Genomic DNA, 26,255 nt, shown 5'->3' on the forward strand with positions numbered 1-26,255 from the left:
ATTCTGGGAGCTGGAAATGTTCCATGTGGCCATAGGGGTATGAGTTACACGGGTACATCCATTTATCCAAACAAACATTCAGCTATGACTGTCCATTTTACTTACGTTTTCCTGAAACAGCTATAATAATATAGTAACTGGGACTCCTGGGGGGCTCAGTCGGTTACGCATTCGACTCTAAGATTTTGGTTCAGGTCATCATGTCAAGGTCATGGGACCGAGCCCCACGTTGGGCTCTGCGCTGGGTATGGAGTCCGCTAGTCCTTCTCCTTCTGCCGCCCCCACCAACCCCCAGCTCATGCTCGCTTGCACTCTCTCTCTCTCAAATAAATAAATAAGATATTTAAAAAACTGTATAATTGGGGCGCCTGGGTGGCTCAGTCGTTAAGCGTCTGCCTTCGGCTCAGGTCATGATCCCAGGGTCCTGGGATCGAGCCCCACATCGGGCTCCCTGCTCCGCGGGAAGCCTGCTTCTCCCTCTCCCGCTCCCCCTGCTTGTGTTCCCTCTCTCGCTGTGTCTCTCTCTGTCAAATAAATAAATAAAATTTAAAAAACTAAAAAAATAAGAATAAATAAAAAATAAAAAACTGTACAATCACCACCACCATCAGTGAATTGGGAAGAGTAGGTGCAGGTGTAGCAATAGTCGAATTCACAGACAGAAAGTAGAATGGCGGTGGCCCAGGGCCGGGGGTAGGGGGGGAAGGGAGAGCTCTTTAGGGAGAGTTTCCCAGATGAACAAGTTCTACACCCGGGTAGCACGGTAATGCACGTGTACTTAACACACCTGAACTGTCCACACAAAAATGGTGAGGATGATCAATTTTATGTTATATACTATATTTTAACATACATAAAAACTTTAAAAAAAAAGAAGGGAGGTCCTGAAATCTAGGAGGGGATTTCACATACACCAAGGGATTTCTGCCAGATGGTAGGGATGTGAGGACACATCGAAGGGCATCATGATGAACCACCTCGCAGCTGCCCTCCCTGAGATTCTGAAACAGAATTGATGAAAACCAAACTTGGTGGGAGGCCTGGGGGGTATCAGAACCTACAGGGACCTCCGTCTGTGGAATCCTAGACATTCCAGCGGTGGCTTAGCTTCTTCCACTTTCTAACTCAACCCTGACCCCATCAGGAAAGAATCAGGGCACAGACCACTGGGCACCCCACGGTGTGGCCTTACTAAACCAAATAATGGAACCCAGACTCAGAAAACCTACAGTCCTAGCCCCACCCCCTCAACCTCAGGCAGCTGTGTCTCCCACCCATCATGTACAACATCTGGCCCTCCCCTTTCAACTCAAGAACTGAAGAGGCAGCAGCTACTTTATCAGGGTAGGGTCTACCCCATACCAATTCATATCCTTCCTTATTTAGAAGGAATAAAAGAAACAAGCAGGGGGGAAGGCAAATGAAACAAAACTGTGTAACAACAAAAGGGGATAAGCATCCTACTCAAGATTCAGAGAAGGAACATGTAGAAACAGTTTTACTCTAGGAAGCTAAAACAAATTTGAGACAAATTCTCCTCTGCACTCTCAACAAAACTAAAGAAAACAAGAACAGAGTCAAATGAAGGGAAAGCTCAAGGAACTCAGGAGAGTGCAAGGAATCAAATAATGGCACAGAATTATAACCAGCCATCAGGAGCAGTGACTGGCAAAACTGAGCGCAGAAAACAGAGGTACGTTGTGCAAAGGAGACACCTGAGAAGCACTTGCAAACCTCAAAAGGAAGAAAGAGAGGCTCGGGGCGCCTGGGTGGCTCAGTCGGTTAAGCGTCTGCCTTCGACTCAGGTCATGATCCCAGGGTCCTGGGATGGAGCCCCACGTCAGGCTCCCTGCTCAGCCTCCTTCTCCCTCTGCCCCTCCCCCTGCTTGTGTGCTCTCTCTCTCTCTCTCTAATAAATAAAATCTTAAAAAAGAGAGGCTCAAATACTCATCACAAGAATAATATGTATTACATATATACAGATAACTCCCATTCCAAAAAGAAATGAGCCCAGTGGGACACATGCAACAAAAATGTTCCCATTCTTAAGAGCTAAATCTGTAGACAAAGTACATTCCATGCACATTAGCAAACTTATGAAAAGACACCAAAACCTGGACACTGCTTGGAATACCCCTTGAATTTCAAGGGGGAAAAAGAATGCTATGGGCATTCAGGAAGGTTGGAGGATTGGGGAGTCAATCATGAAAATAAAATATCATGTGGCCTCTGAATTACCCAATTTTAACAACATAAGATTACAGCACATCTAGAGAGTACTGAGTGATAAAATACATAACCCAAAAATGCTCTACTCATCCAAGCTGCCATTCACATGAGAAGGCATCAAAAATACCTTCTTAGTTACATAAGTACTTAGAAAAAACTATAATTAGATGAAAGAAGTTAAAAAAAAACTACATTAGGTATTATAATAAATATAACTGGGGGTAAGCTTCATATTAAAAGACACAGACACTCAGACTGAGTTTTTAAATATAAAACTACATGCTACCTGAAAGGCAGTGATTTTTTTTTAAAGGGCACAGAAAGGTTAAAAGTGAAAAGTAAAATAAAAAATTAAATGTAGAATTATACCAGGTAAATTCCAACAACAGCAAGCAGAAAGTGCTTTATAAAAATCACTCAAATTAAAGGTGAAATCAGGAAATGCTTTACAAAAATTAGGAAAACTACAACTGAAAGCAGAAAGTATATAACAGGTCAAGGAGGACCTATTTTTACAGCTTAGGAGGAGAACCCATAGTAAAATGCTAGCAGGCAGGTATATATTTCTGTTAAATAACCTAGCAATAAAATATATAAAGTAAACTAAAAGAGCCAGTGGTAAAACCAAAAGACACATTATTGGAAGACATTAACAGATTCTCAAATCCTTGAAATAATAAATGGAAAAACAGTATTATTAGGGCCCTACAGGGAATCTAAAACATGTGATTAATGCCGATGATATATGGAATTGAGAAATATACATATACATAGCAAACAATAAACCCCAAAAGGGGAAATAGCTTATGTTGCAAGCAAATGAAACATTTACACAAACATTTTTTTACACAAATATTTTAAAAAAGGAATCCAAAACTTTCTATGAATCACCAAGAACAAAACTATTATTGGCAACATTCTCTCACAATAAACTAAAAGTGAATAAATATAAATACTAATGTAAAAAAAAGGGAATCACAGAAATTTAAATTATATTTTTAAATAACCTTTAGACTAAAGAGAACATCCAAACTAAAACTATGGAATATTTAGGAGAGAAAAGAGTTACAACACTTCACAGTAGGTTTATGGGATGTGACCAAAAATGTACTCAGAGGAAAATTCATTGATTAAACACTTTTACCACTAAACAGAGAAAATTAAAGAGCTAAGGATTCAATTTTTTAAATTTAAAAAAAAAATTTTTTTAAATCTATCTAAAGAAGGAAGAAGGCATAAACATAACAATGTGGAAATGTTTTAAGTAGTCAAAATTGACAAATAACTTCAAAGTGTTAAGAGGTGGATACAAAAATAATAAGGCCTGGATATTAGTATTCAACCAAAAAATAAAGAAAAGAATACAATTACAAGAAAATCAAGACTAGAAAATATAACCAGAGGACATGTTTTTTTAAGTTCTATTCTATGCAAATTAGGTTCAAATTCTTGATAAGTTTCTAAGAAAATATAAGTGACCAAAACCATTTTCAACAAGAGCAAAAGCCAAAAAATAACTGAAGAAAGGATTACAGTGGAAAATCATCATCTCCAAAAGCATAACAAGATACTTTTAAAGGCGAGTCCTTTTAAACTTTCAAAAGATAGATAATTCCCATGCAGTATAAATCATTCCTGGCAGGGACTACAAATAAACATCTGGCATGCATGCTTAAACTCTCATTTCCTACACTTGTACAAAACACTAAATTGTTTACACATGACAGGACCTCAGAATCCTTCTCAACACAGCAATCTCTGCAGCCACTACCAAGAGGTACACATTTTACAATGTTATCCACCTTGTTCCAGATCACTTCCCAATTTATAACCCACTGTACTAGCATAATCCCCATTTTAAAAATGGCAAAAAACAGCACACTAAAAATAAAACTGCAGGACAATCTCATTAAGGAATATAGACACAAAACACTGCAAAATGGATCTGAGGTGTATTAAAATAATGAAACACCATGACCAAAATGGGTTCCTTCCAGGATGGTTTAGTATTAGGAAATCTATTAATACAATTCATCACATCAACAGATCAAAGAAAGAAAACCATATGGCCATCTGGGTACATAATGAAAAGGTATTTGTTTAAAATTCATCATCCTTTCCCCCCTCTTATTAAATAGTTTTACAGTGGGGGAGGGGATGATTCACAATCCTTTGCAGAAGGAAAATTCAAGCACAGAAAAGTGAAAATCACTCCTAAATCATACCACTCATCTCCATCTTTAAAAATAAAAAAAAAAAAAAAAAAAAGGGCACCTGGGTGGCTCAGATGGTTAAGCGTCAGCCCTTCGGCTCAGGTCATGATCCCAGGGTCCTGGGATCGAGTCCCGCATCCGGCTCCCTGCTCAGCGGGGAGCCTGCTTCTCCCTCAGCCTCCCTCTCTCCGTCTCTTATGAATAAACAAAATCTTTTAAAAAAATTTAAAAAAAAGAACTGAGCAATTCAGAAGATGCTTAGTGATGAAGAATATGTATCAGAAACCAAAATAAAACTTTTTACTTAATTAGAAAATGTTAGAATCCTTCCCACTAAAAGAAGAAATAAGACAATACAAGAATACTTGTTATCCCTATTATTAAAACTGCCCAGAAGGCCCAGCCAACCTACGAGGGAAAAAAAAAAAAAAAGGACAATGGCTATAAAAGAAAAATGAGTATTATCTGCTTATATTATCATCTATCTAAAAAGCCTCAAGAAACCACCGGAATTAAGAAGACAATAAGTTATCCACTAACAAAACAACCGCATAAAAAACAGTAGCTTTTCTATGTACCTGAATTAATTAGGCAAAATACACAATAAGGGAAATTATCCCACTTACAGTCAAAAATATCAAATGCTCAGGAATATATTTTGAAATAAATGTCCAAAACTTATCTGGAAAACTTTACTGTGGATCATATATGGGAACATGGGAATGAAGAAAGAGACAGACCACCTCACTGGGCAGAAAAACGTATATATTCTGAGAATGTCGTTCCTAATTCAATTCAACGCATACATTTAATACAATTTACCATCACAACACAATTTTTACCTTTAAAATTGATTCAAGTGTTCATCTGGTAGAATATGTGTGAGACTAACAAAAGTTTTGAAAACAGAATAATGGGGAGAAATGTTTACCAAATATTATAGTATTTTAAAAGCAAAATTTACCAAAACAGGGTGGTACCAGAACAGAAGTTAATACATAGCTGCGTCTGTTGCGTCTGTTTCTGGACTGTAATCTATTAAAATCTATCTGCCTGTTTAAGACTATGCCAGGTCCACCTTCATTTAGTTACTGGAGCTTTAAGATATCTTCATATACACATTTAGAAAATACGGACTTAGTCAGACCCACCCATCTCCTGGTCGCAGGACTGGACAGCCAATCCCTCAATCCTTTATAACCCTTCAAACCACCCAGCCATAGATAAAGTGGGACCCACAAAGCCATCCAGCTCAGAAGCAGCAAATGGGAGCAGGACCACCATCAATTGCCTTCCCAGTGGCAGACATCACTAATCAATCTCAGCACCTTCCCCACTATGGCCTACCCGTGGAATCAAGAACCGACCATAGCTGGAATTCATAAGGAAACCCCTCCATCATCTCTGAAGTCCGATCCCTTCATTTTTATGGGTGAATGAATTTTTATCCTCATGACAATTTTGCAAGGCGGAGCAGAAATAGCTCTTTATCTCATATTCTAACAACAGTGTTTCCACTAGGGAAAATGACACCCCAAACTCAGCCCAGGCCTGCTTAAGGGGCAGAACCGTCAACACGAGGCCTCTTGCATCCAGCCCTAGTCCTTCCGCCTTCTCTGTCCTCCTATACCCCAAACGGACTCAAACATAGGACTAGCGAGCCTACACAGTTTCCACGTTCTGTGCAAGGAGGGGGAAAAAAAAGCATTCAGCTGGAACTGGCCAGTTAACCCTTACATAGGACTTACCATGTGTCAAGCGTGGAGCTAGTGCTTTTACTATTAACCCATTCTGATGCAGAGAGAGGCTGAGTAATTTTCCCAGAGTGATGCAACCTGTGGGTTTTGCATCCGGGAAGTCTGGCTACAAAGGGGACCAACCTTAGCCACTTGGCTGCACTGCGTCTCAGAGCAGCAATCTAATAATGACTGTTTTTCCTGGGGTCATCGTGCGCCACAGCGCTCAGACCCACCCCACACATTCCTGCCAGACCTCGTACTGGGCTTTGGTAAAACTACACTGTAAAGAACATCTTCGTATATAAAATACTTTGGTATTTTAAAATCCTCTCCTTTGGATATAATCCCAAAGAGAGATTACCGGTAGTAAGATCTGGGAACTTCTACTGATTTGGAAAATATAGTAAACTCTTTAAAAAGTGGTTTTTTGGTTTTTGGTTTTTTTTTTTTTTTTAGTCACTTTGTTATTATGAAAGAGGTTCATGTTCCATGAAGAAAACTTAGTATATGCAAAAGAGAAAAAAAAGACCATAACCCTATGCCTCTCCAAGATCATCTCCACTAATGGTTTTCTTCCCTGGGACTCCTTGGAAACCCCTGACACGTCTAGTCACTTGTGAGAAGCTGCTCTAAGCCCATGCCCATCCCCAAGTTCAGTTCGCCCATCCAGGAGCTCCCCAGCTGCTGCTTCATGCACTCACATCTTAAATGGGAAGTTACAAAGATCAGTATTCATCCTGAGGATGGGGAAGCCAGGCAGGCAGGACATTTCTGATCTGTTCCTGACCTGCTAGACAGGAGGGGTAAAGGGGCTCTAGGTTCCACCTGCTCGGGACACCTGGGAGGTCCTGGCAGGAGAACCTGGAAGATCCATTGTTGGGTCTTGAAATCAATTTAATGAGTCACAGCCAGCATTTTTTTAATAAAAGAGAATTAAAAAGTATCAGAATGCATCGCAAGTGGTTAAGTGTAAATATCAGTTGCCTGCTTTTGCTGTACTTAGATGAGTCCACGGGTATAAGATGGTGATATAAAATGCATTTCTTCTAGTGGGTCAGTCATGAAAGTATGAATTGCTCCTGCCCAGCAGGGCACAGGCCCTGCAGAGGTCAGTTCTGTCTGGATACCAGGAGGCAGGAGTAAGACCGCATCTGCAAAAGCACTTTGCAGAGTGAGAACACTGTTCTGACCTGAGGCCAGATTACCAAAGAGTGGCTTTCTTCCCCTAACTTCCTCTACCTGCTATCTTTCTCCCTCTAAACCGCCCCCCCATCTTGCACCCCACCCCCTCAGAGACAAGAGTCCTGATTAACTGAACATTCTGGTGGGCCCACATAAAGGATAATCACATTTGGGCAGAATTTTATGACTCACCAGCTTTGAAAGAATTAGATTTATAGTAATAAATACGCAACGCTAAAAAAATCACCAAAGTTCATCTTTCTTTAATGATTCATATTATTTCACTGGCCCAGAATGCTCTGCTCCCTCCCTTTCCTCCCACAGACCCATCTTCAGACCCTCAAATCCTATCTGTCCTTCAAAGCCACACTCAAATACCACTTCCTCCAGGCAGTTGCCCTGGATTCTCTTTACCAGGATTCATCTTTCCCTCCACTAAACACCCTCAGCAACCAGTCTTAGAACACTGAACACTTTCTATAGCACATTATATATGGCTGTGAACAGAATCCATATTGATTTATCACCTTGGCACCTATCAAGGGTCGTCACCCGTAATAAGGACAAATATTTAATGGCTAAACAAATTCAAAAGGTATTTAAGATCTTAAAAGAGGAAGAAGGATCACCATCCAAAAATGGTTCCAGCATAAATGCGGAATAACTAGTTATTAGAGAATTCTGGCTAGTAAAATGAGATTAAAAATAATTTACTGAAAAATTAATACTCGTATAAGTAAATAATGTAATAAAAGACATGAAATTAACAGAGCTCATCTTGAAGGGGTGTGCAATTATAAAGTCTTTTCTTTTGTGCATATATATGCTACGTTTCCCTCATTGAACACGAACCCCTCTCATAATAATAAAATCAGTGAAACATTTTTTAGTAAACGTTGCACATTTAGATTGGGTCTAATTTTTCTCTTATAAAGTTCCACTGTAATGAACAATTTCATAACGGAAAAATAATATATAGAAATATAGTAGTTTTGGGGCACCTGGGTGGCTCAGTCATTAAGCATCTGCCTTCGGCTCAGGTCATGTTCCCAGGGTGCTGGGATCGAGCCCCGCCCGCGTCAGGCTCCCTGCTCAGTGGGGAGTCTGCTTCTCCCTCTCCCTCTGCTGCTCCCCCTGCTTGTGCTCTCTTGCTCTGTCAGATAAATAAATAAAATCTTTAAAAAAAAAAAAAAAAGTGTTATACCTGTACACCCAGGGAACATCAGAGTCCAGAAAAAGACCCAAGTACATGTAAATTTAATATAAGGTAAAGATGACATTTCAAATCCAGGAGGAAAAGATGAATTATTCAGTTACTGGTGTTAGAGTAAGAAGCTAGCCGTTTGGGGGGGGAAAGAGTCTGATCTCTACGCCCCTCCTCTAAAGCAAATATATTCCAAATAGATAAACAATGTAAATGTAAGAAAACTAGCTGTATAAAATAATAGAAGAAATAAGGATGAATGTTTTTTAACTTCTTTTGTTTCCAGGTATTGAATCTTATAAACAATTACGAGCACTCATGTACATCTCAAATGGTATACAGACGCAGCTACTTCTTCTGTGTACATTCCTAGAAAACAAACGGATTGGTGAGGTAACACAAACGTTCAACTCTGGTTTTCTTCCCCCCACCTTAGCTATTTTTAAGTGTACAGTTCAGGAGTGCTAAGTATATTCACAGAGTTGTGCAACAGATCTCTAAACTTTTTCATCTTGCAAAAGTGAAACTATACCCACTGAACAACAACTCCCCATTTCCCCCTTCCCCTGGAAACCACGATTCTACTTTCTGTTTCTATGAGTTCTGACTACTTTAGAGATCTCATTTGAGTGGAATCACACAGTATTTGTCTTCTTGTGATTGGCTGACTTCACTTAGCACGGTGTCGTCAAGGTTTAGCCGTATTTTATCATGTGACAGGATTTCCTTTTTTAAGGTTGAGTAATATTCCATTTTATGTACAGACCACATTTTGCTTATCCACTCATCCATCAATGAATATATGGATTACTTCCTCCTCTTGGCTACTGTAAATACCACTGCAATCAACATAGGTGTATAATTACCTCTTTGAGATCCTGCTTTGAATTCTTTTGGATAGATACCCAGAAGCAGGGTTGCCAGATCATATGATAATTCCATTTTTAATTTTTTGAGAAACCGCCATACTGTTTTCCATCGCAGCTGCGCCAACAGTACACAGGGTTCCAAATTTTCCACACCAACACTTACTTTGTTTTTTTTTTCTTCTTTTTACAGTGACCATCCTAATGGGTGTGAGGTGATATCTCATTGTGGTTTTAAACTGCATTTCTCAAATGATCAGTGATGTTGAGTATATTTCCATATGCCTGTTGGCCATCTGTATTATCTTCTCTGGGAAAATGTTCAAGTCCTCTGCCCATTTTTTTTAAAAATCAGGTTATTTGGTTTTTTGTTGTCGAATTGTAGGGGATTCTTTATATACTCTGGAAACTAACCCTTTCTCAGATACATGATTTGCAAATATTTTCTTCCACTTTGTAGGCTGCCTTTTTGCTATAAATTCTTAACGTGGGGCACCTGGGTGGCTCAGTCCGTTAAGCGACTGCCTTCGGCTCAGGTCATGATCCCAAGATCCTGGGATCGAGTCCCGCATCGGGCTCCCTGCTCTGCGGGGAGCCTGCTTCTCCCTCTGCCACTCCCCCTGTTTGTGTTCCCTCTCTCGCTGTGTCTCTCTCTGTCAAATAAATAAATAAAATCTTTAAATAAATAAATAAATAAATAAATAAATAAATTCTTAATGTGGGAAAGTCTTTTCAACTGTGACACCAAAAAAAATATAGTCAGAATCCAAAACACAAAAATGGAAGCATTTTAAAAGTAAACATTTTAGGGACACGTGGGTGGCTCAGTGTCTGCCTTCAGCTCAGGTCATAATCCCAGGGTCCCGGCATCAAGCCCCGCATCAGGCTCTCTGTTCAGCATGGAGCCTGCTTTTCTCCCTCTCCCTCTGCTACTCCCCCTGCTTGTACAGGCGTGCACACGCTCTCTGTCTCTCTCTGTGTCAAATTAATTTTTTAAAAAGTAAACATTTTATTCAACCACTTCTAAACAGCACTTAAAAAAAAAAAGTCTAGGACAAGAAATACTTGGAATCTGAATAGCAAAGAGTCAGTATCTCTAAAATCCAATGAGCTTTACAAAAAAAATTAAGGAAGGGTTAAACACCCCAAGAGAAAAATAGGCAAAATGCTTGAACAGGCAATTCACAAAATTAGAAATGCAAGTAGCTAATAAGCATACCAAGCAATGTTCAACCTCATTAGTTTGTCCATCAAGACCTCAACGATTAAAAACAGTGGCAATACAAGGTGATGGCCACTTGTATTGGATGTATAGAATGAGCACTCCCAATCTCTTCGGAGAAATGTAAATTGTTATCACCTGCAGGATGCGAATATGATATGATTTAGCAATCGGCCTCTTAGAGACTGATGATAAAGAGATCACCACACAAGCAAGAAACCCTGCACGTAAAGAGAATAGAAATAACCAAAATCCAATAGGGCACTGAGTTCAGGGACATATATACAGTAGAAATACAATGTAGTCAATAAAATAATAATGAAGATCTCTATTTACCGATGCAGAAAGATATCCAGGAGTTTAAAAAGAAAAAAGAAAGCAGACGCTGAACAGCACGTAGAATATAATCCCATTTGAATAAAACTGTAATCATACATGTTTAAATATGCAGAGAGATGACTTAAATAATGTTGACCAAATGTGAACAGTGGTTGTCTCTGGGTGGTACGATTTGGGGTGATTTTTTTTTTTAAAGAACAATCATATTTTTTCTGTACTGCTTTAAAGTTCTTGTAATGAATGTATTATTTTTATAATCGGGGGGGGGAAAAGAACCTATTTTCACTTGGAAGAAAAATAAAAGCAAGAATCAGCTCTTGGACAGCCACGTCACACTTAAAACAAACCAGAATGGAGTCAGCCCAGGACCGTGTGAACTGCTAAGTCCTGAGTTCAAATTCTGCCTCTGGCACTAGTTACCTGAATCACCCTGGGCAAGTTACTTGGCTTCGCTGTGCCGTTTCCTCACCTGTAAAACAGACAGGATGAAATTCTATGTCATGGAGTTATTTGGGGAACAAAGAAACTAATACTGAGTAAGTTCTCAATAATTATTAGCTTCATTCTCCCGTTTGAGCTCATCAGTGAAAGCACCCTAGTTGTATCTGGCCCATATTAGGTATTCAAAATGTGTCAGGTGATTTGAATGGGGTAGACGGATGGATGAACAGATAGTCATAAGAAGGACAAACATCTGAAGGACAGAAAGATTATACAGGTGAACGGGTGGGTGGGTAGAGAAGGACGGAGAGATGAATAGCTAGACAGCGGGACTGATGGGTAGACAGACAGTATGGCAGCTTGTGTTTTCCAAAGATGACCACACCAATATACATCCCCTCCTACATGTTCGATGTGATGTTGCTGCAACTCCATAGAGAGGTGGGGCTTATGTCTCTCCTCTCGAAATGGAGCATATTTCTATAACTGCCTCAACCCGTAGATTGAGGTAGAAGTTATGCTACATGACTTCTGACACTAAATCATAAAAGGAGACACTGGGTCTGCTTGGCTCTATCTCTGCTGGGACATGTGCCTTGGGAGACTCAAGTTACCATACAAAAGTCAGGCCACGTATGAAGCCTCCATGCTGAAAGACCGCATGAGATGGATGGATGGATGGACGGACGGAGGGATGGACGGATGGACAGATGCCCAAGGAACTCCAAGTGTTCAAGTCTTTCAAACCCTGGCACTAGACATGAGAGTGAAGACGACTTTAAGATGACGCTGGCCACTGCATGACCACAATCACAGAGAGACCCTAAACCAGACCAACAAACTGAGCTACTCGCAAATTCCTGACCCACAGAAACCATGGGAGAAAATTAAGTAGTGTTGTGTTAAGCCACTAAGTTTTGAGGTGACTTGTTACACAGCTTAAGTATCTAAAAAAGATGGTAAGAGGAGTCTGAGGCTGAATGCATGACCTCTCTATTGGGAGCCCTCGAAATCAGTAACATCTTATGCTCAATTTCAGGTCTGGCACACTTCTCTTGTCTGTTCCAATAGCCTCCTGCTTACCTTCCTATTCCAGGCCTTTCTCATTTCTGCTATTTATACTTCCAAAAGCCAGCCCTCCAAGCTCTGACTTGGATTAACTGCCCTCCTGCCCCTGAACAAACTAACAGAACATGCTTTCTGAGCAACTAGTTCAAGCTCTGACTGCATAAGAGGGGAAACTGAGGCTCAAAGAGAGAAAGAAATTAGCCCAGACTCCGGATGAGTTAGAAGCAGGGCTCAGACTAGAGACTATGATTCCCACCCTGAAGCCCAGAGTTATTTCTCCTCCAACAGCCTGTGGGCTCCAGGTATCCCTGAGTTTGAGTCCTGCCTCCACTGCTTACTGGCAGTGACAGGAGTCCCATCAGGACAGCCAGCATTACCGCAGGCCCTGGCTAGGACGTGCCAGAGCTCTTGGCTCCAAGCATACCTTACATCTGTCTGGGCATAAATTTGCATTCTGAATCCAGGAGGCCCCGGTTCCAAGTATGTCAAATGTAATTAATTACAGCAAACCTTCTGCAACTGTTTTCAAACGCAGTATTAAAGGCACTGTGCGCATGAAACACACAAGCCACTGGCCCAACAAGGAGCGCAGGGAGCTCGGGAATGGGGGCCTGGGAGGCCCAGATCCAGGCCCATGGAATGGGGAGGGCAAGTTCCTGAGACACCAGGGTCCAGTTCAGCCCCACAGCGAAGGGAAGGGCATCCGAGGGAGCTGGGTTCAAGACCTAGCCAATCACCAACGCCACAACTTGGTCAAGTAACTTCCTCAACTGTAAGGGTGAATGGTAAGACTCTGCAGCTCAAAGGGCTATTGTGAGCCTCGTCTCTGGCAATCATCTGAATTTGAAGCCAACCACCCTTACCAGATGTGTATACCCTCTCACCCCTGATTCTCAACCCCCTCATATTATAAATAAATACATACATACATACATACTTACATACATACCCTTACTCTCCAGGGTGCTTGTATTAACTGAGATAATAGATGTTAAATGATAGGTCCAGCACCTGGCACATAAGAAGCACTTGGCAAATGTGCAATGATTACTGTACTTCAAGGCAGAAAAATTCTATTTTGCAAAAATCAAGTGAGATAAATAAGAATGCTCAACTCAGCCTTTCGATAGAAACAGATCCTGAGCAAAAGAAGTTTGTAAGGTGGAATTTCCAACACGTGGCTCAAACTCCTTTCAAAACACTAACAGCAAGAGAACCAGGCTACAAAGTTTGAGACCTGTGTTCAAGTTTAGCTTTGTCGTTTACTGCCCTCCCTGCCCACCCCCGACGCCGGACCCCCCGACCCCACTGGGGCTAGCTGAGCCCACTCAGACCAGGCTGGAGATCAGGGGAGCTAAATGACCTCCCCACCCTGCCAGCTCTGTCCTCTGCAGCAGTGTGCCCTCTGGGTCTTCCAGAAGCTTCACTTCCCAAATCTGTGCATAGAGCAGACATGACTTAGCACTCAGAGAATGGCCTGTGGCCACTCAGGACCCTAAATCCATAGCCCCTAATGTGACCCAGGTTTCTTGCCCAAACCAGCCCTGAACTACACTCTGATTCATAAACCCTGGTTAAACCCCAAAGACTAAATAGACTGGAATTTTTTGGCAAGCGGAGAGATTGCCAGGGGTAATCTTTTAGATTTGTTTTTGCTTGTCTTGTTAGATTTACTTTCTTCCAAAGTGTTTAATTAATGTTTAGAGGAATGGATAAGCAAAGTGGAAAACAGTTTAATTTTTTCTTCCTAAATTACCAATCTCTCTCTCTCTCATAAGTTCCCTCCATTTAACCACCTACTTATGCTGATGCCTATACCACTACATCAGCCTTCTTCTCAGAAGCAAGCTGCTGCGTGACCCTGAGAAAGCCACGCTCCCTCTCTGGGGGGAGTGGATTTTTAGACCAGCATTGTCCAACAGAAATATAATACAAGCCACATAGGTAATTTCAAATTTCCTAGTAGCCACGTTGTTCTAAAAAAAAAAAAAAAAAAAGCAAAATTAATTTTAATAATTATTTTGTTTAACCCAATATATAAAAGGCTATCATTTTAACTTGTAATGAATATTTTTTTTAATTATTACTGAAATCTTTTACAATCTTTTTCCCTACGAAGCCTTCAAAGTCCAGTGTGGATTTTACATTTCCAGCGAGCCACACTTCCAACTGCTCGAAAGCCACGGCCAGTGGTTACCAATACACACTGGATGGCACAGGCATCTCTACAAACCTTTTAGCTCTAGACTGCCCAGATCCAAAAAGATGACTAGCCTTGGGCGCCTGGGTGGCTCAGTTGGTTAAGCGACTGCCTTCGGCTCAGGTCATGATCCTGGAGTCCCGGGATTGAGTCCCGCATCGGGCTCCCCGCTCAGTGGGGAGTCTGCTTCTCCCTCTGACCCTCTTCCCTCTCGTGCTCTCTGTCTCTCATTCTCTCTCTCTCTCTCAAATAAATAAATAAAATCTTTAAAAAACAAAAAAACAAAAAAAAAAACAAAAAGATGACTAGCCTTACAACAAATTCCAATTCCTGCCAGTGGCCCCCCAGGGAAGTTAGCCTTCCCTGGGGCCTCCTTCCAGGCCAGTTTCAGTTTTCTTTCAGATCAGTTTCACTTTCTGCTTTTCCAGCATACATTACAAGAAACACCCACACAAACACACTTAAATTTTTAGTTATTTTTCCCAGTTGATGAAATTAAAAAAAAAAAAAAAAATCTCCAGCATCCAAAAATGTATCTGTTCTCTCTGGGTATTCTAAGTGCCCTGGCTATGAGAAACTCTGAGCCCAAAATAAAGCAAAACGCAAACTCTGCAAAATTTCACCTGATAAAAATTCCCATCCTTAATTCACTACAAAAATGTTGGGGCTGGCGGGAATTTGTCCGGTGGAGGCTCAAACCTGAGTGATAGAATGGCTAGCCCCTGGGGCATTGCTGTCTCAGACAATAACATATCCAGCGAGCTAACCAAAACAGCTCTGACTTTGAATGCTAGCAAACCACCAGCCAGGGGCTTGCCCTGGGACACTCCCAGGCCTCCTCCACTTTGCAGGACTCATTTCCACCCATGGGGGTTTCCTCCCCCACCCCTGGGTCCCCCGATTCCCCCAGGACTAGGGCTGGCCCCAGGGAATCGAAGCTCCATCCCTGACACAGAGCTCACTTCACTAGAAAGTGGGTTTTCCGAGGTTTCCTATAGCTGGCTGGGGCGCCAAGCAACACCTGACTCCATTTATTCTCTTTAGTTTATATATGAAGCCTCCTTCTGCTGTGTCAGCCAAATTATTTTTACCATTTTTCTGTGGACTCAATACCATCCTCACCTCGGCCTCCCTCCTTTCCTTTTTAAGAAAAGAAAGGAGTTGTCACCAACATGTTTCTCCAGTTCTTCGCTGTTTATGAAGCACTTCTGAATCCGTTAACTCACATGATGCTTGCAGGAAGCCCGTCAGGGATATACAAGTGGACTGTTCTCCCATTTATTGGATAAACAAACAGAGACTCAGCGCCCAGCAGGTCACATATGTGACTGAAACATGGGAACTGACTGGACCGGGAAAGTACAGACCCACCCAAGGCCTACAAATCCCTAACCCTTTAAACCTTTGGCCGGCATATAAAATGAAACAAGCGAAGGGACCAACTCACCTCGTGGGCACCCATCTGTGACTTCGAGTTTACATAATCTCCCAACAGGGCACTTACAATTAGTGGCCAGTGCTAGTTAGAAAAATCCATGTGTAAAAAAATAACACCCATGTAGGGCTTCCGGTCTAAAACGCATTTTCAAAATAAATAAATGAATGAATAAATAGGGGTGCCTGGGTGGCTCAGTCAGTGAAGCGTCTGCCTTCAGCTCAGGTCTTGGTCCCAGGGTCCTGCTTGGTCCCAGAGTCCCACATCGGGCTCCCTGCTCAGCGGGGAGTCTGCTTCTCCCTCTGCCTCTCACCCAGCTCTCATGCTATCTCAAATAAATAAAGTATTTTCGAAAAAATAAAATAAATGAACAAATAAGCATTTTCAAATACCTGCCCTCATTTGATTCTTGTGGAGGACAATTTCCATCCCATTTCCCAGATGCAGAAACTGGGATTCTGGGGGCTGAGAAACTCATCTGTGGTCTTAAAAGCGTGCACAAACAGCAAATGTGTCGCAAACCCAGGTTATGGTCCCAGGAACCCGAGGGCCTGCCTTGCCCCTCAGCCATGTCATCTATATTACACGAGTGAGTGAGGGACACTGCCCAACCCAGTGGCCCAGGCACCAGCATCTCCCCCTTTGAAATCTGATCACTCTGGGATCAGGCAAAGAAGCAGGTCACCCAGCCCTGCTTTGATGACAACCCCAAGGGTATCTAATTATAACAGGGAGGGAAGGGAGGAGCCAGAATCCTCTCACTATTTCTCAAGACCAAATTAACTTCAATTTCTTTTGACACAGCGTATGTGCGAATAATAGGAAAAGCATTGGTTGAGGAGTTAGGAAATCTGAGGCTTGAAGTTCCACCTCGGCCTAGTCACTGAGGTTTTGGGCAAGGAACTGCACCTCCCTTCGTGTGTGTGTGTGTGTGTGTGTGTGTGTGTGTGTGTGTGTGTGTGTGTGTGTGTGTGTGTGTGTGTGTGTGTGTGTGTGTGTGTGTGTGTGTGTGTGTGTGTGTGTGTGTGTGTGTGTGTGTGTGTGTGTGTGTGTGTGTGTGTGGAACTGCACCTCCCTTCGTGTGTGTGTGTGTGTGTGTGTGTGTGTGTGTGTGTGTGTGTGGAACTGCACCTCCCTTCGTGTGTGTGTGTGTGTGTGTGTGTGTGTGTGTGTGTGTGTGTGTAACTAGATCAGGAATGACAAACTGGCTTCATGTCCCATGCTAAACTCAACTGCCGGGCTGAGTTTCATCATACTAAGGAGGACTCTGAGGTCGCTGGCCAGATGCAATGGAAAAGACGGCCAAGATCGATTAGCAATGTCTGCCACAGGCTTGAAAATAGGGGGCAGCAGTATGTATATATTACTTATTTACCAGCCCTGGACTAGACGTTGTACAAATAACATGCTGCAAGTGAAAAGCACCCTGCCCGTTACAAAGCTTTCTTCTCACTATCCCTCACCACTTTTTACAAGAACCCAGTGCTGAGGGTATCATCCATCCCCATCATCCCCACTTTACACATAGGGAAATCAAGAACTTTGGCAGAGATCAATAAAGCAGCGGAGCAGAGAAGGAAGCCAAGCCTTATCCCTTCAACTTCGACCTGTTCGTTCTACCCTGGAAATGTCAAACTGGCATTCCACCATTGGCAGGACACTAAACCTCCCCCCCATGGGCTTCTTACACCTTTCAGAGCAGGGGCACAGCAAAGTATGAAACCCACGCAAAGACATGGAAGGAAAGGGGTACTAATTCAAAGTTCCAGATGCTTCTCCCCAAGGCCAAGTCCTGTCCTCACTGCATGAGTGGAGAAGCCACGCCCAGAGCTAAGTGACGTAGACAAGAGAACTGGAAGTCCCTCATGTCACATCCCACCCCACCAACATGACACCCTACCTCAATTCCAAGATGCCTTCAACTGTTAAACACACCATGGGTTTTATAACAGCTTTTGGTGGAGAAGAAAATAAGAGGGAATGTACTAACAGGAAACATCTATTGTAAGACACATCCTAATTTCAGAAATATGAATAAGTTGGAACATGACCACCGAGGAAATACAGTCTCCCTCAGACTGGGATCCTGTGCTCACTTGCTGGGCTGGGCCCGAAGTGTGAAAAGTGACAGTGTTTTATAAAGCTTACAGAAAAAAAAATGAAGCAAATAAACAGAATGTTCTCAATTTTCTCCCATAGACTTTCCTTGAATCTTTGGCATAATGCAAACCATAATCCAACCACAGATGGGGTCTGATTGAACACTGAATCACACATTTAGCTGCTACAGTAAAGGTGTTGCAGGTGTTCTGCAGACAGCCCCCCGCTGCCCCGTTCCTGGGCCCATGACCAAGACAACCAGCTCCCAAAGCAAACACAGTACCTAGTACCTCAAGGTTTTCCCCATTTCCACCTCCTTAGAAGTGCTGAGACCATTCGCCATACCTGCCAATTAGCCATCTGGATGATGACCCTACCTCGCCCCTCATCCATTTTAAAGAAATTGTTTATACAAGAGGGGGTGAAGGGGGTGGGAAACTCTTTTAAAACTCCCCAAGATGCGTAAAATTCAAAGGAGTGTTATCCCCATTCAAGGAGCCCCCCTCTGATTACTCCAGCTCTAAAAAAAGGTGCTTAGGGCTCCCTAGTAAAACAGTACTTCTGACCAAATGGCCAAACCCAAATTGGTCACCGACTCCTCACTAGACTCTAATCTGACTGATCTGAGCTATTTCCAAAAATCAAATTAAGTCATCAAATATTTATTGAGCTGCTGCTCTGTGCCAGACCCTAAAATGAATAACCCATGCTCTCTGCCCTCAAGGAACTCACAAGCTGGCTGGAGAGAGAGAAATGCAAACCAGCAACTCTCATCTGTGGGTCCACAGTATTTGGGAAGTACTGCAGGGCAGGCACAGATGAAGTCCACCTGGGCCCGTGTGGGGCGCTACACAGAACAGGACATGCAGGAGGTCTTGACGGGGGTGTTCTGGCTCCTCAAAGCAGAGATGAGTAAGGGGAAGGGGAAGGAATGAGTAAGGGCCTCCCTAAAGACAGGAGGCCCAGGGGGAACAGAAGCTCCAAGGAGGTACACAGTTCGCCCGGGACTAAGATTTATCCCTTTTAAAGACTGTGCCACAGGCTTTGCAACAAATCCAGAAATATTCAGAGGAACTACAGCATCCCTGGAATGAAAGCATTAAGAACACTTTGACAAGACGCGTAAGGTCCAGGAGACATCTCATCCTGGTCTGTTTTTAGAGCAACAACCAAAAAAGTGGACAGTTCTGTTGTTCCCTAACTCCGTCTTATTAAAGATAAGCCCCCAGGTTTCCAGAACTATTAAAATTGTGGTCGCTGCAACTCGATCTCCCCCAACAGAGACCCGCCAGCCACTGGGTCAAGAGGTAACTAACGGGGCGCCTGGGTGGCTCAGTCGTTAAGCGTCTGCCTTCGGCTCCGGTCATGATCCCAGGGTCCTGGGATCGAGTCCCGCGTCGGGCTCCCTGCTCGGCGGGAGGCCTGCTTCTCCCTCTCCCACTCCCCCTGCTTGCGTTCCTGCTCTCGCTGTGTCTCCCTCTGTCAAATAAATAAATAAATAAAATCTTTAAAAAAAAAAAAGAGGTAACTAACATGTGTTGACCTCCTTCTAAGGACCATCTTCCAAGAACTGGCTAGGTCTTTTCCCACGTGCCGCTTCATTTAACCATAAATCAACCCATCAAGGTCAGGATTATTACCCACCTTTTTCCAGGTACAGAAGCTGTAGCTCCAAAACCAGGAGTGTCTTTCCCAAAGTAACACAAAGCTAACCATGCCACGGGGTAGGATTCCAAACTCTGGTCTGCTTGACCTCAAATCCTACTTCCCATTTCACCAGCTGGGCAGAGGTCCGAAATTGTCTATGCTTCTGACCTAAGGCCCTGAGGCCCATCCAGGGGGGATTCTTGGGTGGTCCCATGTTCAGTTCAGACGCGGATCCCACTGACAGACCATCTCTCCCCACAATGTCCCCCTTCCTCTCAGATCCCAACCCTGGTCCTTCCCATCTGCTGTCTTCTGACATCTTCATCCTTCTTTAGGCCAGACTTTATTTAAAACCCACCCCCTGCACCTGTACTTCTCAGCTACAAGGGCACGCATGCCGAGACACATCATCCTGGGGTTTCTAGCCACCATTTGTCAAGTTTAACTAAAGTGTTCTGGCCTGATCCTGGTAGAAGACTGCTCTGGGACAAATACAAGATTTGGACCACTTCAGCCACAAGAGGCTAAAAGGCAGAACTCTTCCCCACTACAGGCTGAACCACCGCAGAGCATCTAGGGCTCAGGAAGGAAGTCCCACCAACAAAACCAAGAGCTTTGAAAGATGTGTCATTAACCTTCCGCGGCCACCCCATAACAACAACTAGATGCAACACTGGTCTCGCCCTGTGCTGTCCAAGACGGAAGCCACGAGCCCCATGTGGCTACTGAGCACATGAAATGTGGCTAGTCAGAAAAGACTTAATAGCTCCCAAAGAAAGACCATAAAATATCACGCTAACAATTCTTTATGTGAATGAGATCCTGAAAGGATGGTATGCTGTGAAGATATTGGATTAAATAACTATATTATTAAAATTAATTCCACCTGTTTCTTTTTACTTTCTTTAGGTGTCACCAGAAAGCTTAACATTATGTGTGTGGCTCACATTTGTGACTCAAATTCTATTTCAATGGGACAGTGCCGGTCTGAAACATGCAACAGATGAGGAGACAAAGAGCAACTTGGGGAGTTTTTAGGAAGCACATACATCAAAATATAGACACTCACAGAGTCCGATTAAAATTTAAATACAGCGCAAACACAAAGGCTCTAACTCCAGAAAAAGTCCTATGGCAATTTGAAGTAAAAGTGCGCAAGAAAAAGTAAGCGTGGCTGCTCGCTCTTCCACCAAGACAGGTATTCCAGGCTTCTTAAAAAATCTCCTTTCCGGCAAGAGAAGGCAGCACAGATGCTGCCTTCACTCTAGCACCTGTCGTTCCAGGCTTCTCCAAGGCCAACAAGCTGGGGTGTGTGCCCAACCGCCAGGGAGCTGAGACTTCTTCCCAGTGGCCCAAAAGGTAGGCTCAGCCAGGGGACAAACCATGTGGCACAGGACACCTACTCCACAGGGTTCAAGTCAAAATCAACTGGAATAATAAATGAGAAAAGAAGAGTCGAACTGGGAAAGTGCAGGGTACCTGCAGCACATCAAGGTGCGTCATCGGTCCACTACCTTGCCAACTCCTTTAACGGTAGGAATTACATTTATCGTGCACATGGATCGGCAAATGGAAATAAAACAGAAGTTTCATGAGACAACACTTACCTTCCATACTGTGCTATGCCTCTGCACTTTGGTGTCCTTCTATGTTCCATTCCGTTCTTTTTTTACGCTGACCGTGAGCCACGAAATTGATTTTACAGTGGGTCACGATTCGCAACCTAGCCCTGGGTATGGCGAAAAAGAGATGTAGTCCTTGCTCTGTGATGCTCGCTGCACCCCTCTCTCCAGAATCCGGGCATCCAGATGGGACCTCAGAACCCTTCTCAACACAGTGCTCTAGGCAGCCACAGCCAATCACTTGAAGTCAGAATCAGGGATGAAACCTATTTATTATTATCCTTGTTCTGATCCAAGATCTCAAAAACTGAGGCTGAGAAGGAAAAAGTGATTTGTCCAAGGTCATACAGCAAGACCCTGGGTGAACTAGGGCTCCTGTGGACCCACAAGGCCACTTCACTTTACATCACCAGGGAGGAGACACTACTGACCCCAAACATAACAAGAGCATGGACAAAATTTAAATTTTCACCACAACCACGGAAAGTCAGCTTATACATCCACTAAAACACGGCAGGGGAAGTTCTTATCACCCCACCAAGGAGAAGACATGAGGATTCTGAGGTCAGAGGTAGCAGCATGCCAAGAGCGGAGTCAAAGGGGGGGGGGGGGCGGATTGTATGTGACAATGGAGGAGTTTTTAAACTCTGTTTCTCAAATGAAACAAACCACTGGCTGTTTATTTTCTAGAACCAGGGAGAGGTCAGCCTTATGCTGACCAGCCATCTTTGTTGCTTTTCTTCTGCAAAAGCAAGAGCCCTTGTTCAAGTTCACCTCTGTGCAGGGCTGAAAGTATAAGCAAACCCTTTTTCCTAGTTTGGTCCAAAGTCAAGCTGTAAAGCAGGCCCTTGAAATTTCAAACCTTATTAGAAAAAAAAAAAAAAAAACTCCTTAGGCAGAAAAGCAAAACATTAATAAGAGTCTCTACTGTGAAACAGTATAAATGATCTTTCACCAAAATAACTCAGCCCATCATCAAATTACCACCCCTCGAGTCCAATTTGCCAGATTTTTTGCCCAATATTATAAGAGAGTTTGGTGAACAGACATAGGTTAATAAAAATGAGCTCATATATCCATTTCTGGTCACACTTCCATCTAAAATAGGTGAGAGAGGCCAAGGCCTAGGTCAGATCTCAGTCCTGGGAGACGCCAATAGAAACAAAAGAGAACTGACCCCGCCCCCAACAGTACCATCATGCACCTCTATTTCCTTTACAACAAACATGATCAGAATAACCAATTTTTTTTTTATAAAAGGAAAAAACAAGTCTACAAAACAGAAATGATTTTCAATTCCTCACGGGGGTTCCCTTGAAACCATAGACAACACAACAAAATTTCACAGAATGGAACTGAAGGAATCTGAGTTGTGTGTCAGGAGACCCAGGACACACAAAGGGACGTGCTGCAATATTTTTCATTCCTTGCACCAGAAATAACCTGTTATCTACAACCCTGACTTCTTCTCAGATGCCCAGTAGGGGTGCCCACCTACCCCTCCCCAACCCAGGGCAGAACTCCCCTCCATCACTTGCTAAACTCAGTCCTACTGTCTCAGGAGGCCTCCAGAGCCCTTGGAAATTACAAATTCTTTGACCGTCCTAGGCATCGGCCTAAATAATTCAACAGAAAAAAAAAAATTTTTTTTCAATTATCCTACTTAAAAACAACAACAACAACAACAACAACAAAACACCTCACTCCAAATATGTCAGAATATGGCCGGTCAGCCCTGAAGGATGTCATTACTAAAAAAATAAAATCTCCCAAATGCAATGGTGATGATGGGAAATGTCGAACCTCTGCCACTGTCAAATATATTTCACAGAATTCGCATCCCCTCAGAAATTTGAATCCCCACAAAACGGGGCGGGAATGCATGAACTGGGGCCACCATTTTTTCCAAGACCAGCTGGTACCCAGCTTAAGGGACACAGGGTTTCCCATCCTAACCCCGGGTGACCCCCATAACCCCCACACAAGGTTCCACCAAGATCCCAACCTGCCAATGCTAACAATATCCCCCCCTCCTCTGAACAGAAAGATTAAAAACTTTTTTTTTTTTTTTTTGGTTCAAAATCTCCAGCAAATTCAACCAGATACGAATTCATCAAAAATAACCCTTCAACTTTGGGTGACCTTATTTTCATCTGCTAAATTTCAATTCAGTCAATATTTGTCCTCTAAAAAAAAAATTTTTGTTTTCACCTTCATTTGATTTCATTTTAAGGCCAAAAAACTACATCAAATACTGTTTGCATTTGTGCTTTTATGTCCCAAAGGCAAGTACCTTTGGGTCGGCTTTTGTGTCTATTTTCATTTTTCTTCTTTTAAAAAAATTAAATTTTGATGCTACAATCAGCCGAATTGGTGTTTTACCCCATTTTTTCAGCAAACTTAAGTGTTCCACTAGAGAAGATGGATAAGAATCAAAATTTTCATCTCCTCTCTGTCCTCCTTTTATCTTTCCTTCTTAAGTCAGTAAAATTTGTGTTTTTTTAATCACAGACCCCCCAAAATGATCAAAGCGAATGGATTTTCTTTTCCCCTTTGAAAGTAATCAAATTTGTGAAAAATACCAAATGCTAATGAACTACCAACCCCACATCACAATCAGAGGCCTAAAACCAATCTGGATTTCTTAAAAAATAATAAATTTTTCAAATTGGAAGAGTAAGCAAGCACAGAGAAGGGAAAATTCTCTCCTAGCAAGGATTCTTCAACCCTTGTCTTTATCAACTGATTCAGTTGCATGTCATAAAAAATGAGCTTTTGTGAATCCACTGTTAGTTTTTTCATAATAATGTTAATTATGCATATCTTATTTTAATGGCGGTCTCTCCTACAAATCTGTGGGCTACTCAATTTGTATAATGTAATGAATTTACATTTTTTTCACTGAATATTGCTCAAAAAAGGTTCCTGACATTTTCTAGATAAAACAACAACAAAAAAAGAAATGCCTAGACCTTTCAGGAAACAAAATCAGAAAATAGTCTTAATTATCCCATCAAAACAAAAAACAAAAAAACAAAAAAAACAACACAAAACCCAACAAATGCAGGAAAAAAAAAACACAGCATTTCACTCTAACTTTTCCAGTTTCTGTTTTTCTTTAGAACCTTGGGATTTAAATGCAGTAAAATATAAATGCAAAATTGGAAAAAAAAAAACTACAATTTTTGGGTGTGTCCAAAGCCAACATTTTAGGATCTATTTTCTCTTTTAAATCCTTCCCTCTTGAAAACAGAAAAACTTTAAATACTGCCAAATGGCGAAATTAGTCTTTTCTGCCCACTGGGCTAAACAAGTTCCAAATTACAATGAAGTACAATTTCTAATTGCTTCATAAAGCCAATTCTCCCAGTTTTCTCTAAACTCAACAATTTCCCTCCTTTCCTCATTCCAATTAGTTTTTTTGTCAAACTAAAATGAGTGAGGAAGCCAAATTGACTTCGGTTTTAGGAGGCTTTCTGCTTTCTCCCCCTCAAAAACTGAATTCATTCAAATTCCAGCTTAATTTTCATTTACATATTATCTGGATTTGGCTTCAGAAATAAAAATTGTCTCCATGCTCCAAGAAAGATCAAAGTGAAAATTTTCACCCCAAAAAAGAAAAAAAAAGAATCCTTTCCCCCTCCACTGCTTTATAGTGCAAACTTCTGAAAAAATAAGAAATAAAAAATATTTCTTTTCAATTTTAATTTCTTTTTTTTATTTACAAAATAGTATCCTCTAGGTGGCGTCGTTTTAATGGGAAAAAACTACCGTTTGAAGAAAAATTAGAAAAAAAAATTGAGAAAGGGAAATATGGCCTAAAAAAAAAAAGATTGTTGCAAAGATGGGGGACCAGAGGGGAAAGACCTCCCGGGGGGTCATTAGGGACCCCAAGCGCAGAGGGGGTCAGGCAGAAATTGCAAATTTGGGGGGGAGGGGGGAGAGCTGGAAGGGGTTGCATTTTTGCAAAATGTGAATTGTCCAAACTGAAATGGCTGCTCTGTTCTCTCGCCGCTTTGTTTTCTGGGCTCCGGTCCGAGCCCGGGGCTGGAGGGGGCGCTGGGTGGGGGCCCGAAGAGACCCCCGCGTCACCCCCACCCTCCTCACGCCCCGTGGCGCCCGGGGGGGCTCCCCAGACCCCGACCCCCCGGTTTGCGCCCACAAAAAGCCCGCAAACGTGCCCAGGCACTTTGCATTTTGCAAATCTTGCAATGAAGTGGCGCAGCGCCCCGGGCCCCGGCCCCCCGGGGTCCCCCGCGCGGTGCATGCCCCCGGCCCCCCGTCGTACCTGCGGAGCCGCCGCGCCGCCCGGCTGGTTCATGGGTCCGTGCGGGAGGAGGCGGCCCCGGCGCGTCCTGCTCCTCCCGGGCCGGGCTGCTGGTGCGCGCACAATGCCGCCGCCGCCGCCGCCGCCGCCGCTGCCGCCGCCGCCGCCGCCGCCGCCGCCGCTCCCTCCTCCGCCCGCCCCGCTCAGGCCGGGGGGGCGGGGGCGCTGGGGGCGCGCGGGGGGGGGCGCCCGGCCCTCGCCCCCACCCCCGGCCCGCACCAGCCGCCGCCGCCGCCGCCGCCGAGCCGCCCCTCGCGGGGCCGCCGCCGCCGCCCCCCGCCGCCCTGCCCGCCCCCGGGCCGGCCTCGCCGCGCGGCCCGCGAGCTCCGGGCCTCGGCCTCGGCCTCCGCGCCGCCGGCCTCCGCGCCGCACACAAAGCCGGCCGGCCCCCGGGCGCGCCGCTCCGGCCCGCCCGCCAGCC

At 43.3% G+C, this 26,255-nt stretch overlaps 1 protein-coding gene across 7 annotated transcripts in view; it reads right to left on the reverse strand.

Annotated features, from left to right (window-relative positions):
• ZNF618 (zinc finger protein 618) overlaps positions 1–25,915 on the reverse strand; it is a 179,283-nt gene extending 153,368 nt beyond the window's left edge. For all 7 annotated transcript variants that reach the window (XM_027616619.2, XM_027616618.2, XM_027616617.2 and 4 more), the window contains exon 1: positions 25,796–25,915. In XM_027616619.2, coding sequence (XP_027472420.1) covers positions 25,796–25,828 — 33 coding nt within the window. In that variant the 5' untranslated portion in view covers positions 25,829–25,915. The remainder of the gene's footprint in view (positions 1–25,795) is intronic.
• Positions 25,916–26,255: the final 340 nt, after the last annotated feature.

This window comes from Zalophus californianus, chromosome 13 (genome assembly GCF_009762305.2).
Source record: "Zalophus californianus isolate mZalCal1 chromosome 13, mZalCal1.pri.v2, whole genome shotgun sequence".
Taxonomy (NCBI): Eukaryota; Metazoa; Chordata; class Mammalia; order Carnivora; family Otariidae; genus Zalophus; species Zalophus californianus.